The sequence below is a fragment of the Anomaloglossus baeobatrachus genome, chromosome 8 (genome assembly GCF_048569485.1).
Source record: "Anomaloglossus baeobatrachus isolate aAnoBae1 chromosome 8, aAnoBae1.hap1, whole genome shotgun sequence".
NCBI classification, from domain to species: domain Eukaryota; kingdom Metazoa; phylum Chordata; class Amphibia; order Anura; family Aromobatidae; genus Anomaloglossus; species Anomaloglossus baeobatrachus.
Window position 1 is genome coordinate 260,011,266 of NC_134360.1, and position 23,256 is coordinate 260,034,521.

At 39.8% G+C, this 23,256-nt stretch overlaps 1 protein-coding gene across 1 annotated transcript in view; it reads left to right on the forward strand.

Annotated features, from left to right (window-relative positions):
- LOC142250099 (uncharacterized) overlaps nucleotides 1–23,256 on the forward strand; it is a 154,035-nt gene that overhangs the window by 99,920 nt on the left and 30,859 nt on the right. Inside the window, exons 57-71 of the mRNA XM_075322164.1 lie at nucleotides 2,422–2,451; nucleotides 3,652–3,681; nucleotides 5,057–5,089; nucleotides 6,486–6,515; nucleotides 8,191–8,220; nucleotides 12,487–12,525; nucleotides 13,204–13,233; nucleotides 13,319–13,351; nucleotides 15,193–15,225; nucleotides 17,555–17,584; nucleotides 19,532–19,570; nucleotides 20,019–20,048; nucleotides 20,132–20,164; nucleotides 21,916–21,945; nucleotides 22,473–22,502. Of these exons, the coding sequence (XP_075178279.1) occupies nucleotides 2,422–2,451; nucleotides 3,652–3,681; nucleotides 5,057–5,089; nucleotides 6,486–6,515; nucleotides 8,191–8,220; nucleotides 12,487–12,525; nucleotides 13,204–13,233; nucleotides 13,319–13,351; nucleotides 15,193–15,225; nucleotides 17,555–17,584; nucleotides 19,532–19,570; nucleotides 20,019–20,048; nucleotides 20,132–20,164; nucleotides 21,916–21,945; nucleotides 22,473–22,502 (480 nt within the window). The remainder of the gene's footprint in view (nucleotides 1–2,421; nucleotides 2,452–3,651; nucleotides 3,682–5,056; nucleotides 5,090–6,485; nucleotides 6,516–8,190; nucleotides 8,221–12,486; nucleotides 12,526–13,203; nucleotides 13,234–13,318; nucleotides 13,352–15,192; nucleotides 15,226–17,554; nucleotides 17,585–19,531; nucleotides 19,571–20,018; nucleotides 20,049–20,131; nucleotides 20,165–21,915; nucleotides 21,946–22,472; nucleotides 22,503–23,256) is intronic.

A 23,256-nucleotide genomic window follows, 5' to 3' on the forward strand; every position in this document is an offset into this window, starting at 1 on the left:
CCTTGGTTACCCGATGTTTACGCTGGTTACAGCTTACCGCAGCTGCCAGACGCCGGCTCCTGCTCCCTGCTCGCTTCATTTCGTCGTTCTCTCGCTGTCACACACAGCGATGTGTGCTTCACAGCGGGAGAGTGACGACCAAAAAATGAAGCTGGACATTCAGCAACGACCGGTGACCTCACAGCAGGGGCCAGGTCGTTGCTGGATGTCACACACAGCGACGGGACGTCGCTGCAACGTCACAGAAAATGGTGACGTAGCAGCAACGTCGTTGTCGTTGTCGCTGTGTGTGACACCAGCTTTAGGCCCCTTTCACACGTCAGTGATTCTGGGACGTTTGTGCTTTTTTTTAAACGTACCAGAATCACTGACATACGCAGACCCATTATAATGAATGGGTCTGCTCACACATCAGTGATTTTTCACTGCACGTGTCTCCATGCGGCGTACCCGCGCGTCCGTTATTGCCACACGGAGACATGTCCATTTTTTTCTGGCATCACTGATGTCCCACGGACCACGCAGTGGTGTGGTCCGTGAAACACGTGCCAGAAAAAAACGTGCTTTTAAAATAAAAATCATTTTTACTCACCCGGCTCCAGCAATGTCCTCTGCAGCCCGTGCAGCCTGCTGCTTCTGAGCCGGCTCATTACTGTCGCGCATATTCATGATGCACGACACAGCCGACCTGGAAGCAGCTGCTGCGGAGGTCAGCGCCGGCCGGATGCTGCACCGCGGGAGCGATCAGCACCATGGAGAGCGGGAGCGCGCACAGGTGAGTTAATCTCTAAGTGCAATCACGGGCCACGGAGAACGGAGCCCGGATTGCACTTAGACAACCCACATGCGCCTTGATTCACGGCACACGGTGGGACATGTGCGTGTTTTACACGCCAGTGAAAAACGTCAGTGTTTTTCACTGACGTGTGAAACGGGCCTTAAGCAGATGATTGTGCACGTGAAAAGAGGGCAATGCCCTAAAGTCATATAATAATGAATTCACTGCACTCAAATTTGTGAATTTACAAAGAGAGCAACAATAATTTATTGGAGCAAACATCCGACAACGTTTCGCCCCACCGGGTCGAAACTAATAGTTTCATGAGAACTAATAGCAACGGCACTGCTGCGCTTGCAAATCACATATATCCTCAAGGCACCTTTTCCATATACTTCAGTGCCACAGTGCATATCATCCTTCACCCTACAGTCACCCATTATACAGCGACTTGACTAAGACCCGGTGGGTCGAAACTTTGTCGGATGTTTGCTTTACCACTTTGCTCCAATAAATTATTGTTTCACTCTTTGCAAATTCACAAATTTGAGAGCAGTGAATTCATTATTATATACAAATCAAATAACACATTTGTAATTTAAGCTTTTAAACACATTCTTCAATCGATGAGAAAAGTCAAACTGATCATAGCCCTGCTGAAAAATGAGTCTGTCTATTAAAGGGAAGTTTCAAGATTCTGATGAAGTTCAGAAAGCCGTCAGCTAGCTGCTGCATTGGAAAAACAGTAAAACCTGAAGGGAACCTGTCATGTTCCCAAACGTTATTAACCAGTGAATATGGGTCTAATCAGCAGGTTAATAGTGTTCTAAAGCTGCCCGTCTGCCTTACTGAAAGTCCAGCTACTGGCAGGAAATTACTTAATTCTTCATAGCAGTCTCTGGCTTTCAGTCACTGAGGCATACCAGGGAGGCTACAGTCACCGCTGAATTTGTAGTGAGTGGTGGTTGTAAGCAAGCCCTGGCACATTGACTGACAGCCATCTCTGTAGTGTATCTGTGCAGAAAGAGCTGCCAGTCAATGTGCCAGGGCCTGCTTACAGCCACCACTCACCAGATATTGAGCGGTGACTGTAGCCATGTCAGTACACCTCAATGACTGAAAGCTTGTGGCTTCCAGGTAGAATTACTTTTATTTCCTCCTGTTAGCCATGCTTTCAGCGCAGCGGTCAGGCAGCTTTGGAACAGTATTAACATACAGATTAACCCTATATCTACAGATTAATAACATTTGGGGAAATGACAGGTTCCCTTTAAAATATTTGTATGCTTCTAGTTTTGCTATGCTTCACCAGAGTGTATATGTTCTACAGCCACTTGATTTGATATCTGTGCATTTGTCATTGGATCACGGTGAGCAGTTTCTGTACATCACACAAGTATTTTTAGGACAAGTGTTACACTTACATTATTTACACATTTTTACATTTATGGGAGGAATAAAAAGTGAATAGAAAGACATAAAAATACCTGTATTGGCAACAGCAGCTTGATAACTGCTTTCAGGAAAAGGAAACTAATCAATAGTTATGATAATATTGAATTTAAAAAAAAAAATAAGTTGATAAAAATATAATCAGTTTTCTGAAATTAACTGCTGAATATTTGTATTTTAATTATAAACAGAATTTCAATGGGACATAAATTCATTAGAAGGTAACATTCATTACCTTTCACTTTATGCTAAAAACGTATAACAATTATTAGATGATTTTGTTTCTAAGTATAAACATTGTAAGACTGTAATTGAAATGGTAGAAAATGTTTGGAGCCACATGTGGATTACAGCAACTGCGTCGGACCCCGTTCACATTAGAGTCCAACTGGCAACAAAGTTTCTCCTAAATTGCTCAGCTGTGCCGGGCGTTGGCTGAGTTGTTTCCACTGCTCCCAACCATGCAGGAGTTAATCCTTTTGGATCAGTGTATGGCTCTTCTGAGAGTCAGGTCGCTGATTACCTTCCACAGTTGGTCTCTCCCTATTTAAGGCTGTGGTGTTTGTAAGGACATTGCTGAAGATAGCAGCTGTTCATGCTCTTGTGAAAATCTGGTGCCCTCGGCAATCCTCTTTTGGTGACCTGCGATCTGCTGCTTGTGTGGTGTGGTGTGGAAGTGTCCCTTGGTGTGCCTTACGTCCTCCTTATTTTATTTCCTCCTGTGCCTTTATTGTCTTCCCTTTCTGGTTGTTTGAAGTGTGAGTGAGTTTCTGTTCAACCCCCTGTCCATGTCTTCCGAGGGGGGGAGTATTTTGGTGTGTCCTGCCCTCCCCAAGCTGAGGGGTACGGGGGATTTAGGTCAGGGCCTGGTGAGGAAACAGGGACACGCTGGGGGCCCAGACCTCACTACCATTAAGTGTACCTCTGGGATATGGATCAGCGCAGGGATCCCACTCTCAGGGCCAGTTCAGGTCTCCCCTGCTATTCTAGCCCACGTGTGACAGAAAATGACAGGAAGTATTTGAGACAATGAGAGCCTCAAACTTGTGATACTCTGTCCTCATACATATTACATGAAATGACTTTAACATACTGTTTTATGCTCCTGTCCAAAGTTTACATTGAAAGTATTCCACTAATGGTAACTGAAAATGTAAATAGAAATCTCAAATAATCACCCTCCATTGATGATGGTCTAAATACAGGTTCATTACCTATATTATAGGGATAAGCTCTTAGATTTTTTGGAAGAATATTCAATACTTTGTGAATAATCCATAAGAGCAGTTAAAAAAAAATATTTACAGGATTTGGAAGCCAAATATTTTACTAATATCTTTAGAAATGGATTTCTATTTTGAGAAATAGAATCTACATGATACAAATGATCTCAATTAATTTGTGCATTCCAATTCCAAAAGGATTCACATGGGAAGTGAACTCAGCAGAAGGTAATGGTTTTTCTTCTTTACATAGAGCACATATTTAAGTTATAAGATAGTGGCTGGCCTAAGGTTCACATCATAGTCCTGTTTTTACAAGCAGTTTGCAATTTTACCTATTTATGATGATGATAAAAACCCTTTAAGGAACACGTCTCAAATAGAAATTGTAGGCATCGCTTTTTAATTGTGAAATAGTTTAACCTTATCATTGGCCATAAACCTTTCAATGGCATTTTTTTTCAAGCCTCCCCATACACATGCATTAACTGAAGGGAAGAATGGCGTAAACCAATCACCTCTGTTAGCGATTTTCCTCACTAATAACTAAAAAAATCAGACATGTTGAAATCCATCAGCCAAGCTTTCTTTTACATGACATCTGAAGGAGAGTCACAATATTTCCATACTTATTAAAGGGCATATCCAGGATATTAGGAAATAAAAAATGTTCTTAGGCATTAACAGGCAGGTAGTTTCTAACTACCTGCCTTTTGTGCCCAGTGCTAGAGAGATCACAGATTGCTGCTGCCGGTGATTCAGCTGCTTCCACTGACGTTGCATCAACAGAGCGACGGCTTCTCATCCGCTCTGCTTTGTAGACGGAGCGGAACAGCTGACATCATGCTGATTGATAGTTGGCTCCCCCAGTTAAGCAACTTGGAGTGGATTGTCAATCAGCATGAAGTCGGCTGATCCTCCCCATCTGCAGAGCAGAAAAAAAGACTCTGCTCTGTTGATGAAGCCACTGTATCAGGCTGGGGCCACATGGGGATTACTGCGATCCCCTTGCCCCCGAGTGTCATGCGAGTGTCCCCGCGACTGAGGTCCGATCGTGCAAGCGGACCTCAGCTGCGTGGGGTGGGCCGGCATGGAGGAGGGGAGGGATTTATCTCCCTTTTTCCTCCGTAGCTGGCTATTGCCATTCTCGTCCTGCACTCGCGGTACACCGGTGTACCACGAGTGCAGTACGATTTTTCTCTCGCCCCATAGACTTGAATGGGTGTGAGAGAAACCATGATCACAATACACTTGCAGCATGCTGCGATTGTTTTCTCGGTCCGATTAGAGCTGAGAAAATAATCGCTCATGTGCGCTGACACACAGGCTAAAATTGGTTCGAGTGGAATGCGATTTTTTTTTTTATCGCACTCCACTTGCACCGTTTTTCTCGCCGTGTGTCTTAGGCCTCACCGTCATGAGCGGTCTCTGACCCCTCTGTGCTGGTAAAGAATGGCACCAAGCACAATAGGCAGGTAGGTAATGATGACTATCTGCCTGTTAGTCTTTGGGCAAAGTCCCAGGTATACTTTTAAATTGTTAGCAAGTCCCACTCAATATGTAAGAGCCATTATAAACCGCCACATTTTCCTTCCCATTTCAGACGGGATACAATGGAACATACCCTTCAATAAAGGTAATTGCTATTGTTACAACACATCAGAAAATTACAAAAATATTTTTTTAAATTCCCGGCATAAAACTGCAGAACAAATTTTATCCAAAGTGTAAATTGTACGCCACCAAATACGTGACTGCAAATCGCAGGACACAGAATGTACATAGTTAAAATGAAACATAACTAACGTTTGCTTTTCAATGAATAATTTTAGTTATTTAGTAACGAGCTATTGGTAAGAACTGACATCGTTCACTTTAGGGATTTCCTAAAATTAAGCTAGTTTAGCAAATATTTTATCAGTTGACATCACTAAAGAGAATGTATCACTCAAATGATTTTGTAATTAATAAAACTAAGTAGTGATACATAATTTTTTGTGTTAGATTTATATTCCACTTTTTGTATATGGTTATGGCATCAGTAATCGTACCTAGGTTGCTCTTTACAACATATAGAGATGCTTTAAAGCAGCAACATAGGATCATGGACCGCAATAGACTGTCTCTCACATCACTTGGAGCAGTGGATTTTGTGTTATTTATCTATAGTAGTTACTTTTGATTGTAATTCTACCTGTTAATGACGTTTTTAAATGTATTCTGTACAGAATAGAAAGTATCACCAAATATTAGGATTTCACTTCTATTATAAAGCACTAGTCACTTTCTCAAAATTAAGATTTATACTTTGTAAAATCCTGAGCTCCCCAAAGTCCGCCGGCTTTTCCCTTTTGGCGCTGTTTCGTTCCACTTCAGAGATATTCATGTTTTCTTTTTCTGTAGCGCACTATGTGAAATCTCTGCTTTCCTCACAATTTCACCCCTCCCAGATACCGCCAATAATAGCTCAACAACTGATCTAGCATTGGGATGAGATTGCGCAGTTGATCTGCAAGCAGAGATTTCACCTGTAGATAGTGTTATGAAGAGTTTAACAAAATCTTAAAAATATTTTAAAATATATTGATCATGAAAATTTGATTTAAACAATACTTCACTTTCTCAATTTGAGCTAGGTAGTGGTCCAAAGTCTTGAAACTTGATTTTTGAAGTCAATGAACTTGTAAAATATTATAAAGTACATAGAAAATTTAATAAGTGAAACAAAATAGTCCAGATCAAATGAACAGCTTCTTCTTTATTACTTGAAAAATTCTTGTACAAGGGACATCAGGTATTTACAAGTGAATGCTATAGTAGCGAGTGCATCAACGCGTTTCTGGTGTGCATCCACCCTTAACCACAAGGCGTACCCTACACTAGTTCATTGCACTATGTGCATTAATAATTATACCTTCCTGTTAGGTGTGAGTTCATGATAATCATTAATAAAATTCTTATTCAAATAAATTATTAAAATATATAAATGTGAAGATATTTTTAATATTGTTTTATACTTCCATTCTAAATAGGATTTGACTCGGATGAGAACTCAACAGCAGGTATTGCAGTTATATTTGCTTTTTCCTTTTTTGAAAATAGTATTGAACATTATTTTCAAAATAATAGAAAAATAAATAGATTAAAAAAATAAATAAGTAAATTGTCACTAAATAAATTCCAAAATTTCTTTAATTAGAAAATCACATTTGTTTTGTTGATGGAGGTAATCACTATTATAATGGCCAATATATTATTACACTAATGGAATTCAGTAAAAGCATGTTAGTAACTTGGTACCTGTGACATGTGCAGTGGGAAGCCCAGTGTCATGGCTCAACTTCGGGGCTCAATCTGGTGGCCTCTGGTTGTGTGGTCAGTTTTTGACTCTGTTGGACCACAGTCTGGTTTTTCTCTATCCAACTGCTGTTACTTCTCTTGTCTTTCCTTTGTCTTGCCTTTCTGTTTTATTATCACTCAGTTGTGCTCACTTCCTCGTTTTGTTTGCCCCATCACATCTTGGGAGGGGCTATTTATATCTGCCGTGCACATGCCTTCATTGCTGGCTATATTCCAAGGTTGAGGGATGTTTGGAGTGCCAGCTCCTCAGTTTAGGATAGCTTTTGCTAAGTTATCGCTTTTGCTTTTCCCTGCTGTTGGTGTACTTTCCTTTCCAGCATTCTCTAATTCTGTTTTTTAGGTTTTGCAGGGGTTCCAATTATTCCTTAATGTATTCAGTATTCCGCTTATAAAATAATTTGCGTCCACAATGTAGGGAGAGACCTTTAAAGCACCACTCCAGCATTTTATTTTTATCAGGCTAGAGTTTTTGCTTTAAATGTAAGTCTCCTGCCCCGGTATTATACTCACTTGCTGCCGTAGCAGCTCTGGTTCTGCGGTGCCATCTTGTGCCGGTAACTTCGGACTAGCCAAAAGTCAGAAATTACGTCACACCCGCTCAGTGTAACTCTGAGAGCTGGAACGAGGCCAAAACAAGGCTCTCATAAACTTATATTGCGCCGTGACCTCCGGCACGTTCCATGAAACACTTGAGCTGCCAGTAGGTCACAAACCATAGGAAACTGATGAGAGTAACATTGGAAAAAGATGAAGATGGCAGCAGGTGAGTATAAGGCGGGGGCAGGGGACTTACAATTAAAGCGCCACTCTGAATATGAAACCACAGGTAGAAATTATGTTCAAGGGGTTTTCCCAGTGCAGTTAGTCATTTATATTATACAGTATAACATCACTATATGATTGAGATCCAGTCTCTAGGACTCCTACTGACCACAGCAATGCACATGGACATTTGGTCTCACCATCAGTCCTAATCATTTTGGGGTGCGGTGTACATGCTGCAGTTCACAAAACAAACATTTTTAGCTCTCTGTGAAAATGATATTTCCTGAAGGACAAGACATAAAAATAAGAAAAGAGTGGTGCAATGACCACCCCAATACAGCACAATATTCCCATATTTTTAACACTTTGCTTCCCAATAGATAACTTCACTCCACAACCTCCTAATACACCGTATAGGCATGAAAAAAGGAGGTGCCCGGCTTAATACAACCTCTTTAATTTCTGTTAATAAACCACAACCACAAATAGCAGCACTTAGACATGGAACATACAGGTGCATCTGTTGTTGGGAACGGGTAAACGTCAGCTATCAAATTATCCACAACCAGAAATGGAAGACTAATAAAGTAAATATTTTTTTTAAATTTACAGATTTTCAATGGGATATATCCTCAGAAGGAGGTAACATTTCTCAGAATCTTTTTTTCAATACTAAAGTCTTTTACAATGATTTTGACATTTACCTGAACCAGAGATGAGACACTTAGCTATTTCTCTATATTTTGCATAATCCATAGTTTCCTTATCTGCTATTCTGTAACTTAATATTTTGACGCTCTCTCACTATACATATATATGTGTATATATATGTATGTATATATATGCATGTATGTATGTATATATATATATATATATATATATATATATATATATTACATATACACACACTGTGGGTGAAAAAAAATGTTGATCACCTCATCAATTTTCTAATTCAATATTTTTTTCTATAGGTGCTATTCACATGAATTTCTCACCAGATGTCTGTAACAACCCATCCAATCCACACAGGCAAACAAATCAAACCATATACAGTTAGGTCCAGAAATATTTGGACAGTGACACAATTTTCGCGAGTTGGGCTCTGCATGCCACCACATTGGATTTGAAATGAAACCTCTACAACAGAATTCAAGTGCAGATTGTAACGTTTAATTTGAAGGTTTGAACAAAAATATCTGATAGAAATTGTAGGAATTGTCACATTTCTTTACAAACACTCCACATTTTAGGAGGTCAAAAGAAATTGGACAAATAAACCAAACCCAAACAAAATATTTTTATTTTCAATATTTTGTTGCGAATCCTTTGGAGGCAATCACTGCCTTAAGTCTGGAACCCATGGACATCACCAAACGCTGGGTTTCCTCCTTCTTAATGCTTTGCCAGGCTTTTACAGCCGCAGCCTTCAGGTCTTGCTTGTTTGTGGGTCTTTCCGTCTTAAGTCTGGATTTGAGCAAGTGAAATGCATGCTCAATTGGGTTAAGATCTGGTGATTAACAATAACGAATAACGTTTGGAACACCATTCTAAGTCTGAACTGGGTGCAAAAAACCTAAAAAAACATCACTATGGGGAGATAAGGTATGCACACCAGTGACTATGTAAGGGGAATACATGGAATAGCAGAAACTGCTGTGTGAATACTGACTTGAAAAATCCAATAGCTATATGAAGAGTGAAAATGTGAAAAATGGAATCTGCATTACTGCCATGAACATATGAATCAAGAGAAATTTAGCTACTGAATTGATCAATGCAATAGAGCCCCAACACTACGCCAAAGTATTTCTCTACGTTGGGGTGCCTAGCTTGTGTGTGTCCTCTCATGCAGTTAAAAAACTTACCGTGTATGGGAAGCTGAGACCCAGGCTATTTATGCGTATTATATGGATTGGCAATAGGTGTGGTGGGGAGGGTTCACAAACGAAAAAACTACTAACAATAACGAATAACGTTTGGAACACCATTCTAAGTCTGAACTGGGTGCAAAAAACCTAAAAAAACATCACTATGGGGAGATAAGGTATGCACACCAGTGACTATGGAAGGGGAATACATGGAATAGCAGAAACTGCTGTGTGAATACTGACATGAAAAATCCAATAGCTATATGAAGAGTGAAAATGTGAAAAATGGAATCTGCATTACTGCCATGAACATATGAATCAAGAGAAATTTAGCTACTGAATTGATCAATGCAATAGAGCCCCAACACTACGCCAAAGTATTTCTCTACGTTGGGGTCCCTAGCTTGTGTGTGTCCTCTCATGCAGTTAAAAAACTTACCGTGTATGGGAAGCTGAGACCCAGGCTATTTATGCGTATTATATGGATTGGCAATAGGTGTGGTGGGGAGGGTTCACAAACGAAAAAACTACTAACAATAACGAATAACGTTTGGAACACCATTCTAAGTCTGAACTGGGTGCAAAAAACCTAAAAAAACATCACTATGGGGAGATAAGGTATGCACACCAGTGACTATGTAAGGGGAATACATGGAATAGCAGAAACTGCTGTGTGAATACTGACTTGAAAAATCCAATAGCTATATGTAAGAGTGAAAATGTGAAAAATGGAAGATCTGGTGATTGACTTGGCCATTGCAGAATGTTCCACTTTTTTGCACTCATGAACTCCTGGGTAGCTTTGGCTGTATGCTTGGGGTCATTGTCCATCTGTACTATGAAGCGCCGTCCGATCAACTTTGCGGCATTTGGCTGAATCTGGGCTGAAAGTATATCCCGGTACACTTCAGAATTCATCCGGCTACTCTTGTCTGCTGTTATGTCATCAATAAACACAAGTGACCCAGTGCCATTGAAAGCCATGCATGCCCATGCCATCACGTTGCCTCCACCATGTTTTACAGAGGATGTGGTGTGCCTTGGATCATGTGCCGTTCCCTTTCTTCTCCACACTTTTTTCTTCCCATCATTCTGGTACAGGTTGATCTTTGTCTCATCTGTCCATAGAATACTTTTCCAGAACTGAGCTGGCTTCATGAGGTGTTTTTCAGCAAATTTAACTCTGGCCTGTCTATTTTTGGAATTGATGAATGGTTTGCCTCTAGATGTGAACCCTTTGTATTTACTTTCATGGAGTCTTCTCTCTACTGTTGACTTAGAGACAGATACACCTACTTCACTGAGAGTGTTCTGGACTTCAGTTGATGTTGTGAACGGGTTCTTCTTCACCAAAGAAAGTATGCGGCGATCATCCACCACTGTTGTCATCCGAGGACGCCCAGGCCTTTTTGAGTTCCCAAGCTCACCAGTCAATTCCTTTTTTCTCAGAATGTACCCGACTGTTGATTTTGCTACTCCAAGCATGTCTGCTATCTCTCTGATGGATTTTTTCTTTTTTTTCAGCCTCAGGATGTTCTGCTTCACCTCAATTGAGAGTTCCTTAGACCGCATGTTGTCTGGTCACAGCAACAGCTTCCAAATGCAAAACCACACACCTGTAATCAACCCCAGACCTTTTAACTACTTCATTGATTACAGGTTAACGAGGGAGACGCCTTCAGAGTTAATTGCAGCCCTTAGAGTCCCTTGTTCAATTACTTTTGGTCCCTTGAGAAAGAGGAGGCTATGCATTACAGAGCTATGATTCCTAAACCCTTTCTCCGATTTGGATGTGAAAACTCTCATATTGCAGCTGGGAGTGTGCACTTTCAGCCCATATTATATATAGAATTGTATTTCTGAACATGTTTTTGTAAACAACTAAAATAACAAAACTTGTGTCACTGTCCAAATATTTCTGGACCTAACTGTATTTAGTGAAGTATAGTAATGAGAAAGGACACAGGGAAAATGTATTGTACACATGAAGAAAGAGTGGTGCAAGAAAACATAAAAAGTCGTGACATCAGCTGAAATCTCAGTACCTAAAAAGCAATCCTCTCACTTAGTGAAAAATATCTGCTAGTTCAATTGATGGCCTATAAAAAGGTGTCTCATTACCAAGGTCCACACAAGAAACATCTCATGATGGGTAAAACCAGTGAGTTGTCTCAAAACCTTTGCAACCTTATTATGTTTTATGCAAAACACACTGATGGCATTGGTTACAGAAATATTTCTAAACTACTGAAGGTTCCAGTGAGCACTCTTGGGGTCATTTAAGTAGAAAGAACAATTTCAACATAAACCGACCACGACCAGGTGCTCCACAGAAGATTTCAATTAGAGAAGTGAAAAGAATTATCAAGTGTTGACATTTCAGCAAGACAATGATCCCAAACACACAGTCAAGGAGCTCTCGATTGGTTTCATTAAGCAAGAAAATAAAGCTGCCAGAATGGCCGAGCCGATCAGCTGACCTGATTGCAATGGAAAATTTATTGAAGGAACCAAAGCTCAGAGTTCATAGGAGCCCAAGGAGGCTTCAGGATTTGAAGAGTGCGTGGAAGAATGGGCCAAAATCACAGCTGAGCAATGCAGGCAACTACGGTAGTTTGTCCCTACAGAAGGCGTCTTAATTTATGGACGTCTGTGGTTTGATTTCTTTCCCTGTGTGGATTGGATGGGTTTTTACTGACACCTGGCGATAAATTCATGTCATTAGCACTTTTAGAAATATATTTACTTAGAAAATTAGTGACGACCATTGTATGTGATGTGATGTTAATTGAAAACTTGACCTTTCCATGTTAATTCCATCCTGGATTAGCTTAGAGGAACGCAGATGACCAAATTCAGTTTCCTGCTCGATCATGGCTGCACTTTTCTCTCTTCTTCTTTCTTACCTCTTTCTGTCTTTCCTAACTTCTTTTTCTCTCTTTTCAACTTTTTTTCCTTCTTTCTCTCTATACTTCTTATGAAACTTATTACGGATATTAATACAAGACTTTTTTGATTCTGAACTTTTGCCATTTTTAAGCCCTGACAGATATACAATGGGATCTAGATTCACAAGCAGGTAATAACATAATGCTCTATTAAAAAGAAAACTTAAGGGTTAATTATTATATTTGCACTTTTTGTTTATATTTTCTGCTTGTTTTTTTTGTTTTTTTAACTATTTTGCATTTGCGTATCCTTTTGATTTGTGCCATTTTTGCAATCTATTTTTTGTGTTCCCCTGTGGTTTTTCTGTGTTTGCCATTGTGGCTGGCGTTTGAGGGGTTTCCAGGGAATTGAGGCTGATTCATTGTTTGTGACTTCTTGAAAAGTTGAAACATTTTCGACACAAATGTGCTCCAGTCCCGCTTGTGGTGTTTACGACAAATATTTTACTGAAATTTCTGCGACATTTTAGGGGAACATGTAACTTTTTGAAGATTTATGAACCATGTTTGTGATTTTGAAGGACAAAACCGATGAATGAATACAATACCACAAGACATAAAAAAGCTAAATTTACTAAAAAAAAAAAATAAATTACAAATGATGAATCGGCCTTAAATATTGCTACAAATTGGAAAAAAACAACAGTACAACTAACACATTTTATGAAGTAATTTATAAAATACACAAACACACAGAACGGAGCATTGCTATAGCACGAGACACATGAAGAAGAATAAAACTATATGTAATAATCGGGATATTTATCAACACAAGACTTTTTTTCAAGCATTTGTTGCTTTATTTGTAGGGCTGGACTGGAATCTGAATTCCCCGGATGGTAATATATCTCGTCTTTTAGAGACCTGTGAAGCATTTGATGCAGTTTTCTAAATTCTCACATTTGTATTATATAATCCTAACAGGAATGAATTGGGACGTGAGCTCCGCAGCTGCTGGTATTTACTGTTTACATTATATTATAATTCAATTTAAAAAGCAAGATTTCCTTATTAATGACAAAATAATAAATTATGCATCAGACAGTTTTGGAAACTGATTAACCCTTTCATAGCCAGAAAATTGTTAGCAGTTGATATACAAAACCTGAAGTATAAAACCAATCGCATTATACCCCAGCACACACAGATCCATATTTTTTCTGGTCTGTTGCACATTGTAAAAAAGGTAACCCAGTAAATTGCAGACATGGGCTCATTGTGAACTTTTGCACAAAAATTTGTAACATTTGGCTGAATGCAATCCTTCTCCCGGTGGGTAAAGGCAGTGACAATATGAGTTTTCTTTATGCTGCCCCTGCGTGTTTTCCTGTACCTTACCTTCCTTACAGATAAACCACAAAATAGCACTCGTAATGTTTCTCCTCCAGTAGAAATACATTTATCTAAATATTGCACCTGCAAAGGCATCTAATCTGATCGCTAAAGGTCTGGGCTTTAATGTGACACCAGGTTCTAAGCTGTATCCTAGATGGAATCGGTCACCGGGATTTTGTTGCCACATATGAGAGCAGTATAATGTAGGGGTAGAGACCCTGATTCCAGCCATGTGTCACTTAGTGCTGCTTGCTGCTATTTTAATAAAAATCAGTGCTTTATCTGCTGCAAATCTACCAGGTTACTGAATGCTGAGCCTTGTATAAATCCTCGCACACCACTTATTGGCAGGTATCTGCGTACACTGTACATAGGCAGGAAGCTGCCAAACAGTGGTGGGAGCAGAATTATACAGCACTCATGAATCTTGAGGTTTACTAGTTTAGTGAAAATCTCCTTAGGATAAAACTGATTTTATTGGACCAACAACAAGCGGCCCCATAAGTGACATATTGCTGGAATCGGGGTCTCTGTCTGTAAGATTAGGTAACAAAACCCTGGTAACAGATTCTCTTTATATTTCAGCTGCTACAAGTAATAGCAACAGAAAGAGGAGATAAAAACTCCTCCAAAAATGTAATATACTCACATCAAAAAAGAGGGCAACCAGTCCAGTCAGCCCAGGCCAACACATCTATGCACAAACCGGCTGCAGACAAACCTCTCACCATGGGGGACACTTCACAGGCGCAAGGTAAATTGCACACTAGTGGCGTGCATAGGGCGCTGTTCACACTCGTATGCGCATGGTGTCCAGCCAGCAACCTATTACCACGCCCTTACTATTACATTAGGCGGGTTACCCGGACACTACTCACTGCAGCACACAAGGGACAGACACTCCACTATGCACGGCCGTATTAAGAGGCCCGGCTGCACCCCGTATAAAGTGCAGAAATATATATGAGGTATTAGTAAATTGGCCAATGTACATAAGCCTGCCATCCTCATCACGGACCCTCATGCTTGCAGGTCCCTACACTGATAAATATCAAAAATAGCAACAAAAAGAGGAGAAAAACTCCCCCAAAATGTAATATACTCACAGCAGAAAAGAGGGCAACCAGTCCAGTCAGCCCAGGCCAACACATCTATGCACAAACAAGCTGCAGACAAACCTCTCACCATGGGGGACACTTCACAGGCGCAAGGTAAATTGCACACTAGTGCTGCTACAAGTGTTTAAAGTGAGGATTTATTACATATGAAAATATATATGAATATATAAAGCATCAATAAATAACAGATCTCAGTTGTTTGCATTTAAGTAATTTGCATTGTGAACATGAATCAGGACCGCTCCATGCAGAGCATTTATACTGACCTTTATATAAGATGATAAATATAATGTAAAGAGACTTGTTACAGAATGTAATGCCATACATGTCCTGTGTATAATCCAGGTGTGACGTGGGGAGGACGATCATCACCCGCAGGTGGGTTATTATTTGCTGTCACATAAAAGTCGCCTATACTGTAATATTTATACGTCTACTTCAGAACCAGCCTTGTGCTACAATCACCTCTAGAGAAAAGCGTTCAGACATCTTTATTATTACATTTGTATCAGTTATGAGTACGGCCATCTTTGACTATATTCCGTGGTTGAGGGATGTTAGGAGTGCCAGCTCCTCAGGTTAGGATGGCTTCTGCTGAGTCATCGCTTTTGCTTTTCTCTGCGGTTGGTGTAATTTCCTTTCCAGCATTTTCTAATTCTGTTTCATTTAGGATTTGCAGGGGTTCCACTTATTCCTGAATGTATTCAGTATTCCGCTTATAACATCATTTGTGTCCATAATGTAGAGAGAGACCTTTAAAGCACCACTCCAGCGTTTTATATTTATCAGGATAGAGTTTGAGCTTTACATGTAAGTCCCCTGCCCCGGTATTATACTCACTTGCCGCCATTGCAGTTCCGATTCCGCGGTGCCATCTTGTGCCTGTAACTTCTGACTAGCTGAAAGTCAGAAGTTATGTCACACGCGCTCAGTGTAACTCTATGAGAGCCAGGACAAGACTCTCATAGACTTGTAATGAGCCATATCCTCTGGCACACTCCATGAAACAGTGGAGCTGCCGGCAGGTCACAAATCACAGGAGACCGACGAGAGCAACTCTGGAAAAAGATGAACATGGCGGCAGGTGAGTATAAGACAGGGGCAGGGACTTACAGTTAAAGCACCACTCAGCAGAAAGACTCTAGAGTGGTGCTTTAAAGCCTAAATTGATTGAGTATGAACCTGCAGGTAGACGTGATGTTAAAGGGGTTTTCCCAGTGCAGTTAGTCATTTATATTATACAGTATAACATCACTATATGATTGAGATCCAGTCTCTAGGACTCCTACTGACCACAGCAATGCACATAGACATTTGTTATCGCCATCAGTCCTAATCATTTCTGGGGGGGCGGGGGGGGGCGGTGTACATGCTGCAGTTTACAAAAAAAACTTTTTAGTTCTCCGTGAAAATGATATTTCCTGAAGGACAAGACATAAAAATAAGAAAAGAGTGGTGCAATGACAACCTCAATACAGCACAATATTCCTTTGAGTTTTCAATCTATTTCATTCCCATATTTTTGACTTTTTGCTTCCCAAAAGATAACTTCACTCCACAACCTCCTAATAGAGCGCATAGGCATTAAAGAGGGAGGTGCCCTGCTTCATACAATCTCTTTAATTGAAAAAGAGCACAACATTGAGGTGATGCAGCCACTTTCACATAAGAGCCGTGATTTCTTTCAAAAAAATTATATTTGCACATTCTTTAGGATAAAATATGAGTTTAATGGATATAAACCAAAAACTATTAAAAAAAAATGCAATTGTGCAGTCATCCAACTATGCCATTTAAATGGCGGTGTCAGGACAGCTGCATTTAAGGGGTTAATCAGCAGCACTAAAGCTGGTGTCACACATAACGACGACGACAACGACGTCGCTGCTACGTCACCATTTTCTGTGACGTTGCAGCGACGTCCCGTCGCTGTCGCTGTGTGTGACATCCAGCAACGACCTGGCCCCTGCTGTGAGGTCGCCGGTCATTGCTGAATGTCCAGCTTCATTTTTTGGTCGTCACTCTCCCGCTGTGACACACACATCGCTGTGTGTGACAGCGAGAGAGCGACGAAATGAAGCGATCAGGAGCCGGCACTGGCAGCTGCGGTAAGCTGTAACCAGCGTAAACATCGGGTAACCAAGGGAAGACCTTTCCCTGGTTACCCGATGTTTACGCTGGTTACCAGCCTCCGCTCTTGCTGCCAGCGCCGGCTCCTGCACTGTGACATGTGGCTGCAGTACGCATCGGGTAATTAACCCCATGTGTACTGTAGCAAGGAGAGCAAGGAGCCAGCGCTAAGCAGTGTGCGCGGCTCCCTGCTCTCTGCACTGTGACATGTAGCTGCAGCACACATCGGGTTAATTAACCCGATGTGTACTGTACCTAGGAGAGCAAGGAGCCAGCGCTAAGCGCGGCTCCCTGCTCTCTGCACATGTAGAACAGCGACGTTATGATCGCTGCTTCTGCTGTGTTTGACAGCTAAGCAGCGATCATAACAGCGACTTACAAGGTCGCTGTTACGTCACCGAAAATGGTGACGTAACAGCGATGTCGTTGTCGCTGTCGCTTAGTGTGAACCCAGCTTTAGACATGGAAGATACAGGCACATCTGTTGTTGGGAAGGGGTAAACGTCAGTTATTAAATCAATTATCCACACCAAAACTGGAAGACTAATAAACATAAATATTTTTTTTAAACTTACAGGTTTTCAGTGGGATATATCCTCAGAAGGAGGTAACATTTCTCAGAATCTACTTTAAATACTAGTCTTTTACAATAATTTTGACATTTACCTGAACCAGAGATAACTATAATCCATATTTATATATTTTGTATGATCCATAGTTTCTTTATATGTGCGCTCTGAAATCTAATATTCAAACCAAAAATTTAGTGATGTATAATTAATAATGAGAAATGACACAGGGAAAACATATTGCACACATGGAAAAAAGAGTGGTGCAAATAGCTATGGAAAGTCCAGCTGAAATCTCAGTAACTAGAAAGCAATTCTGCCACTTAGTGAAAAAAAGTATATCTGCTGGTTCAACTGATGTCCTATAAAAAGGTGTCTCATTACCAAGGTGCCACACAAGAAACATCTCATGATGAGTAAAACCAGTGAGCGATGTCAAAACCTTTGCAACCTTATGTTTTATGCAAAACACACTGATTGCATTGGTCACAGAAATATTTCTAAACTACTGAAGGTTCCAGTGAGCACTTTTAGGGTCATAATCCGGAAGTGGAAAGAACATAATTTCAACATAAACTGATCATGACCAGGTGCACCCCACAAGATTTCAAATAGAGAAGTGAAAAGAATTATCAAGGGTTGTCCAAGAGACAAGGGCCGCCTACAGAGAGCTACAGAAAGACCTGAAATCAGCAAGGAAAATTGTTTACAAGAAAATAATAAGTAATGCACTCAGCCCCCATCGTCTGTATGCACGCTCACCACGCAAGACGCCATTGCTGAACAAAAGCAGGTTCAGGAGCATTTACAGTTTGCTTAACAATATTTTGACAAGCCTGGAAAAGCCTGGGAAAATATAATCTGGTCTTATGAAATCAAAATGAATCTTTTTGGATGCCATAATACACATGATGTTTGGAGGCCAAAGAGTACTGCATATCGACCCAAAACCCCAGACCCACAGTGAAGCCTTGAGGTGGGAACATCATTGTGTGGGGCTAGTTTTCAGCATACAGAACGGACAAAGTTCATCTGAAGGAAGGATGAATGGAGAAATGTACGTAGACATTCTTCATGAAAATCTGCTGCCATCTACCAGGATAATAAATGCAATTAAACATTTCAGCCCCAGACACACGGCCAAGGAAAGTCTCAATTGGTTTCATAGAAAATAAAGCTGCCGAATGGTCGAGCCACTCACCTGACCTGAATCCAATAGAAAATTTATGGAGGGATCCAAAGCTCAGAGTTCATAGGAGCCCATGGAGGCTTCAGGATTTGAAGTGTGTGGAAGAATGGGCCAGAATCACAGCTGAGCAATGCAGGCGACTAGTGTCTCCATACAGAAGGCGTCTTAACGCTTCATCATCACCAGCAAAGGCTTTTGTACAAAGTATTAAATGAATTTCAGTAATTGTGTTCAATACTTTCTCCCTCTGTCATTATTCTCATTATTACATATCATTATTATTATTATTATTACTACTACTACTACACATTATTCTCATTATTACATATCATTATTATTATTACACGTCATTCTTGTTATTTCCCATAACTGAACTGATGGACATCTGTGGTTTGATTTCTTTGCCTGTGTGGATTGGACGGGTTTTTACTGACACCTGGTGATAAATTCATGTTAATGGCAGCTTTAGAAATATATTTAATTAGAAAATTGGAGACGTGTTCAATATTTATATCAACCATTGTATGTGATGTGATGTTACATGCACGATTGACATTTGAATGCTAATTCCATCCTGGATTAGTCTAGAGGAGCGCAGATGACCAAAGGCAGCGTTTTTATTTTCTTATGGCTGCACTTTTCTCTCTTCTTCTTTCTTACCTCTTTCTGTCTTTCTTAATTTCTTTTTCTCTCTTTTCAACTCTTTTTTTCCTTCTTTCTCTCTATACTTCTTATGAAACTTATTGCGGATATTAAAACAAGACTTTTTTTTATTCTGACTTTTGCCATTTTTAAGCCCTGACAGATATACAATGGGATCTAGATTCACAAGCAGGTAACAACATAGTGCTTAAGGGTTAATTATATTTGCACTTTTTAGTCTTTTTCTGTTTTGTGTTTTTGTTATTTTATTGTTTTTTGTTTAACTATTTTTCATTTGCATGTATTTTTAATTTCTGCCATTTTTGCAGTCTATTTTGTGTTCACCTGTGGGTTTTATGTTTGCCATTGTGGCTGGCGTTTGAGGGGTTTCCAGGCAATTGGGGCTGATTCATTGTTTGTGACTTCTTGAAAAGTTGAACAATTTTGGCACAAATGTGCTCCAGTTCCCCTTGTGGTGTTTACACCAAATATTTTACTCCAAATTCCGAGACATTTAGTGGAATATGCAACGTTTTGAGCATATAGCATCAGACACATGAAGAAGAGTAACACAACATGTAATAATCGGGGTATTTATCAATACAAGACTTTTTTTCAAGCATTTGTTGCTTTATTTGTAGGGCTGGACTGGAATCTGAATTCCCCGGATGGTAAGATCTCGTCTTTTAGAGACCTGTGAAGCATTTGATGCAGTTTTCTAAATTCTCACATTTGTATTATATAATCCTAACAGGAATGAATTGGGACGTGAGCTCCGCAGCTGCTGGTATTTACTGTTTACATTATATTATAATTCAATTTAAAAAACAAGGTTAATGACAAAATAATAAATTATAAATTATGCATCAGACAGTCTTAGAAACCGATTAACCCTTTCATAGCCAGAACAATTGTTAGAAGTTGATATACAAAACCTGAATTATAAAACCAATCGCATTATACCCAGCACACACATCCATATTTTTTTCTGGTCTGTTGCACATTATAAAGAAAGGTAACCCAGTAAATTGCAGACATGGGATCCTTGTGCATTTTTGTGCTTGAAATTGTAACATTTGGCTGAACAATCATTCTCCCGGTGGGTAAAGGGAGTGATAATATGAGTTTTCTTTCTGCTGCCCCTGCGTGTTTTCCTGTACCTTCCCTTCCTTACACATAAACCAGGCGATAGAACTCTTAGGCTATGTCCGCACGTTGCTTTTTACCTGCTTTTTACCTGCTTTTTTGCTGCTTTTTCAACTGCAGCGTTTAATGCCAAAATGGTTGTGTTCTGCTTTTCAAGCAAAGTCTATGGGAATTTGGGTTTCTTGTCCGCACTATGCAGTTCAAACTGCAGCGTTTTTGTTGCAGAACTTTGGTCAAAAACTCAGCTTTGCAGTGCAAAATCCAAATGGCAAAAACAATTGACATGTCAATTGTTTTTGCCATTTGGGTTTTCCACTGCAAAGCTGAGTTTTTGACCAAAGTTCTGCAACAAAAAGGCTGCAGTTTGAGCTGCATAGTGCGGACAAGAAACCCAAATTCCCATAGACTTTGCTTGAAAAGCAGAACACAACCATTTTGGCATTAAACGCTGCAGTTGAAAAAGCAGCAAAAAAGCAGGTAAAAAGCAGGTAAAAAGCAACGTGCGGACATAGCCTTAGGGTCTGTGTGCACTGAGTAGATGAGTTTCTTAAGCAAAATCCGCTCTCTGTGGCAGAATTTCGCACCTGTGGCAAATAAAATGCACCCAAAATTTGCATGCGGTTTTACCGCGGTTTGTTCCGTTTTTGGAGCGAATTTGCTGCGATTTGTCCCTGCAGTTTTTAACCATTTATCAATGGCAAAACTGCAGGTACCTGTGGAAAAGAAGTGACATGCTGCTTCTTTTTACTGCAGAAATTCTACAGAAAAACCTGTAGGGGGAAAAAACGCAGTGTGCGCACAGCATTTTAGATTTCTCATAGATTTTGCTGAGAAAAGACTACTTGTACATTATGAACAAAAACCGGTACAAATCCGCGGCAAAAAACAGTGTGCGCACAGGGCCTTAACGTTTATGCCCAAGTAGAAATAAAGTTATATAAATATTGCACCTAGAATGGCATCTAATCTGATAGCTAAAGCCCTGGACTTTAATGTGACACCCAGGTCTAAGCTGTGGCCTAGATGAAATCTACCACCGGGATTTTGAACATTGAATGCTATAAAAAGGAGCACAACATTGAGGTGATGCAGCCGCCTTCACATCAGAGCCGTGACTTCTTTAAAATAATATTTGCACATTCTGTAGGATGAAATAGGAGTATAATGGATATAAACCAAAGACTATTAAAAAATGCAGTTGTGCAGTCATCCAACTATGCCATTGAAATGTCGGTGTCTGAAATGGACATTTACATGTAAGGGGTTAATCAGCAGCACTTGGACGAGGAACATACAGGCACATCTGTTGTTGGGAAGGGGTAAACGAATTATCCACAACTAGAAATGGAAGATTACTAAACGGACATATTTATTTTTTTTTTAAACTTACAGATTTTCAGTGGGATATATCCTCAGGAGCAGGTAACATTCCTCAGAATCTACTTTAAATACTAAAGTCTTGTACAATAATTTTCAAATTTACCTGAACCAGAGATGAGCCATTCTTATATATTTTGGATGCTTTTGGATGATCCATAGTTTCCTTATCTTTGCCCTCTGAAATCTAATATTCAATATTTTGTTCTGTAACGCAATATTTTGACTCTTTCGCTCTGTATATATATTTTTATATATATATATATATATATATATATATATTTATATTTATATATATATATTATACATAGTGGGTGAAATAGATGTTGACCATCCATTTTCTAATTCAATATATTTCTGTAGGTGGTATTGACATGCATTTCTCCCCAGATGTCTGTAACAATCCATCCAATTCACACAAGCAAAGAAATCAAACCATAAATTTAGTTTATTATAATAATGACAAATGACACAGGAAAGATGTTGATGACGTGACACACAGTGCATATATATATATTACGGATAACAAAACAACTTGATTCTCAACTTTTGCATTTCTTTAAACCCTGTAGATATACAATGGGATCCAGATTCACAAGCAGGTACTATTATAATGCTTAAGGGTTAATTGTTATATTTGCACTGTTTAACTATTTTTTATTTGCATATACGGTATTTTTAATGTGTGCCATTGTTGCAGTCTATTTTTTGTGTTCACCTGTGGTTTCTATGTTTGCCATTGTGGCTGGAGTTTGAGGGGTTTCCAGGCAATTGGGGCTGATTCATTGTTTGTGACTTTTTGAAAAGTGGAACATTTTGGCACAAATGTGCTCCAGTTCCCCTTGTGGTGTTTACGCCAAATATTTTGCTGCAAATTCTGCAACATTTTAGTGGAATGTGCAACTGTTTGAGCTAAAAAGTTGCAATACAGATTAAAGACAAAAGTAACGAGCAACTTTCATTTTGTGCAAACTTTATGAACCACATTTTCCATTTTGAAGAACTTAGCACAAAACCAGTGCATGATTCCACAATACCAAAAAACAAAAAAAAGAACATTTTACAGTACTTAAAAAATTGCAAATGAAATCGGCCTTAAATATTGAAGTTAAGTACTTGAGTTGAATTTAAGTACTGAGCACCTGAGCATGGTAGTGCCCGCTCATCACTAGTTACCAGTACTGAGCACCTGAGCATGGTAGTGCCCGCTCATCACTAGTTACCAGTACAGAGCACCAGAGCATGGTAGTGCCCGCTCATCACTAGTTACCAGTACTGAGCACCCGAGCATGGAAGTGCCCGCTCATCACTAGTTACCAGTACTGAGCACCCGAGCATGGAAGTGCCCGCTCATCA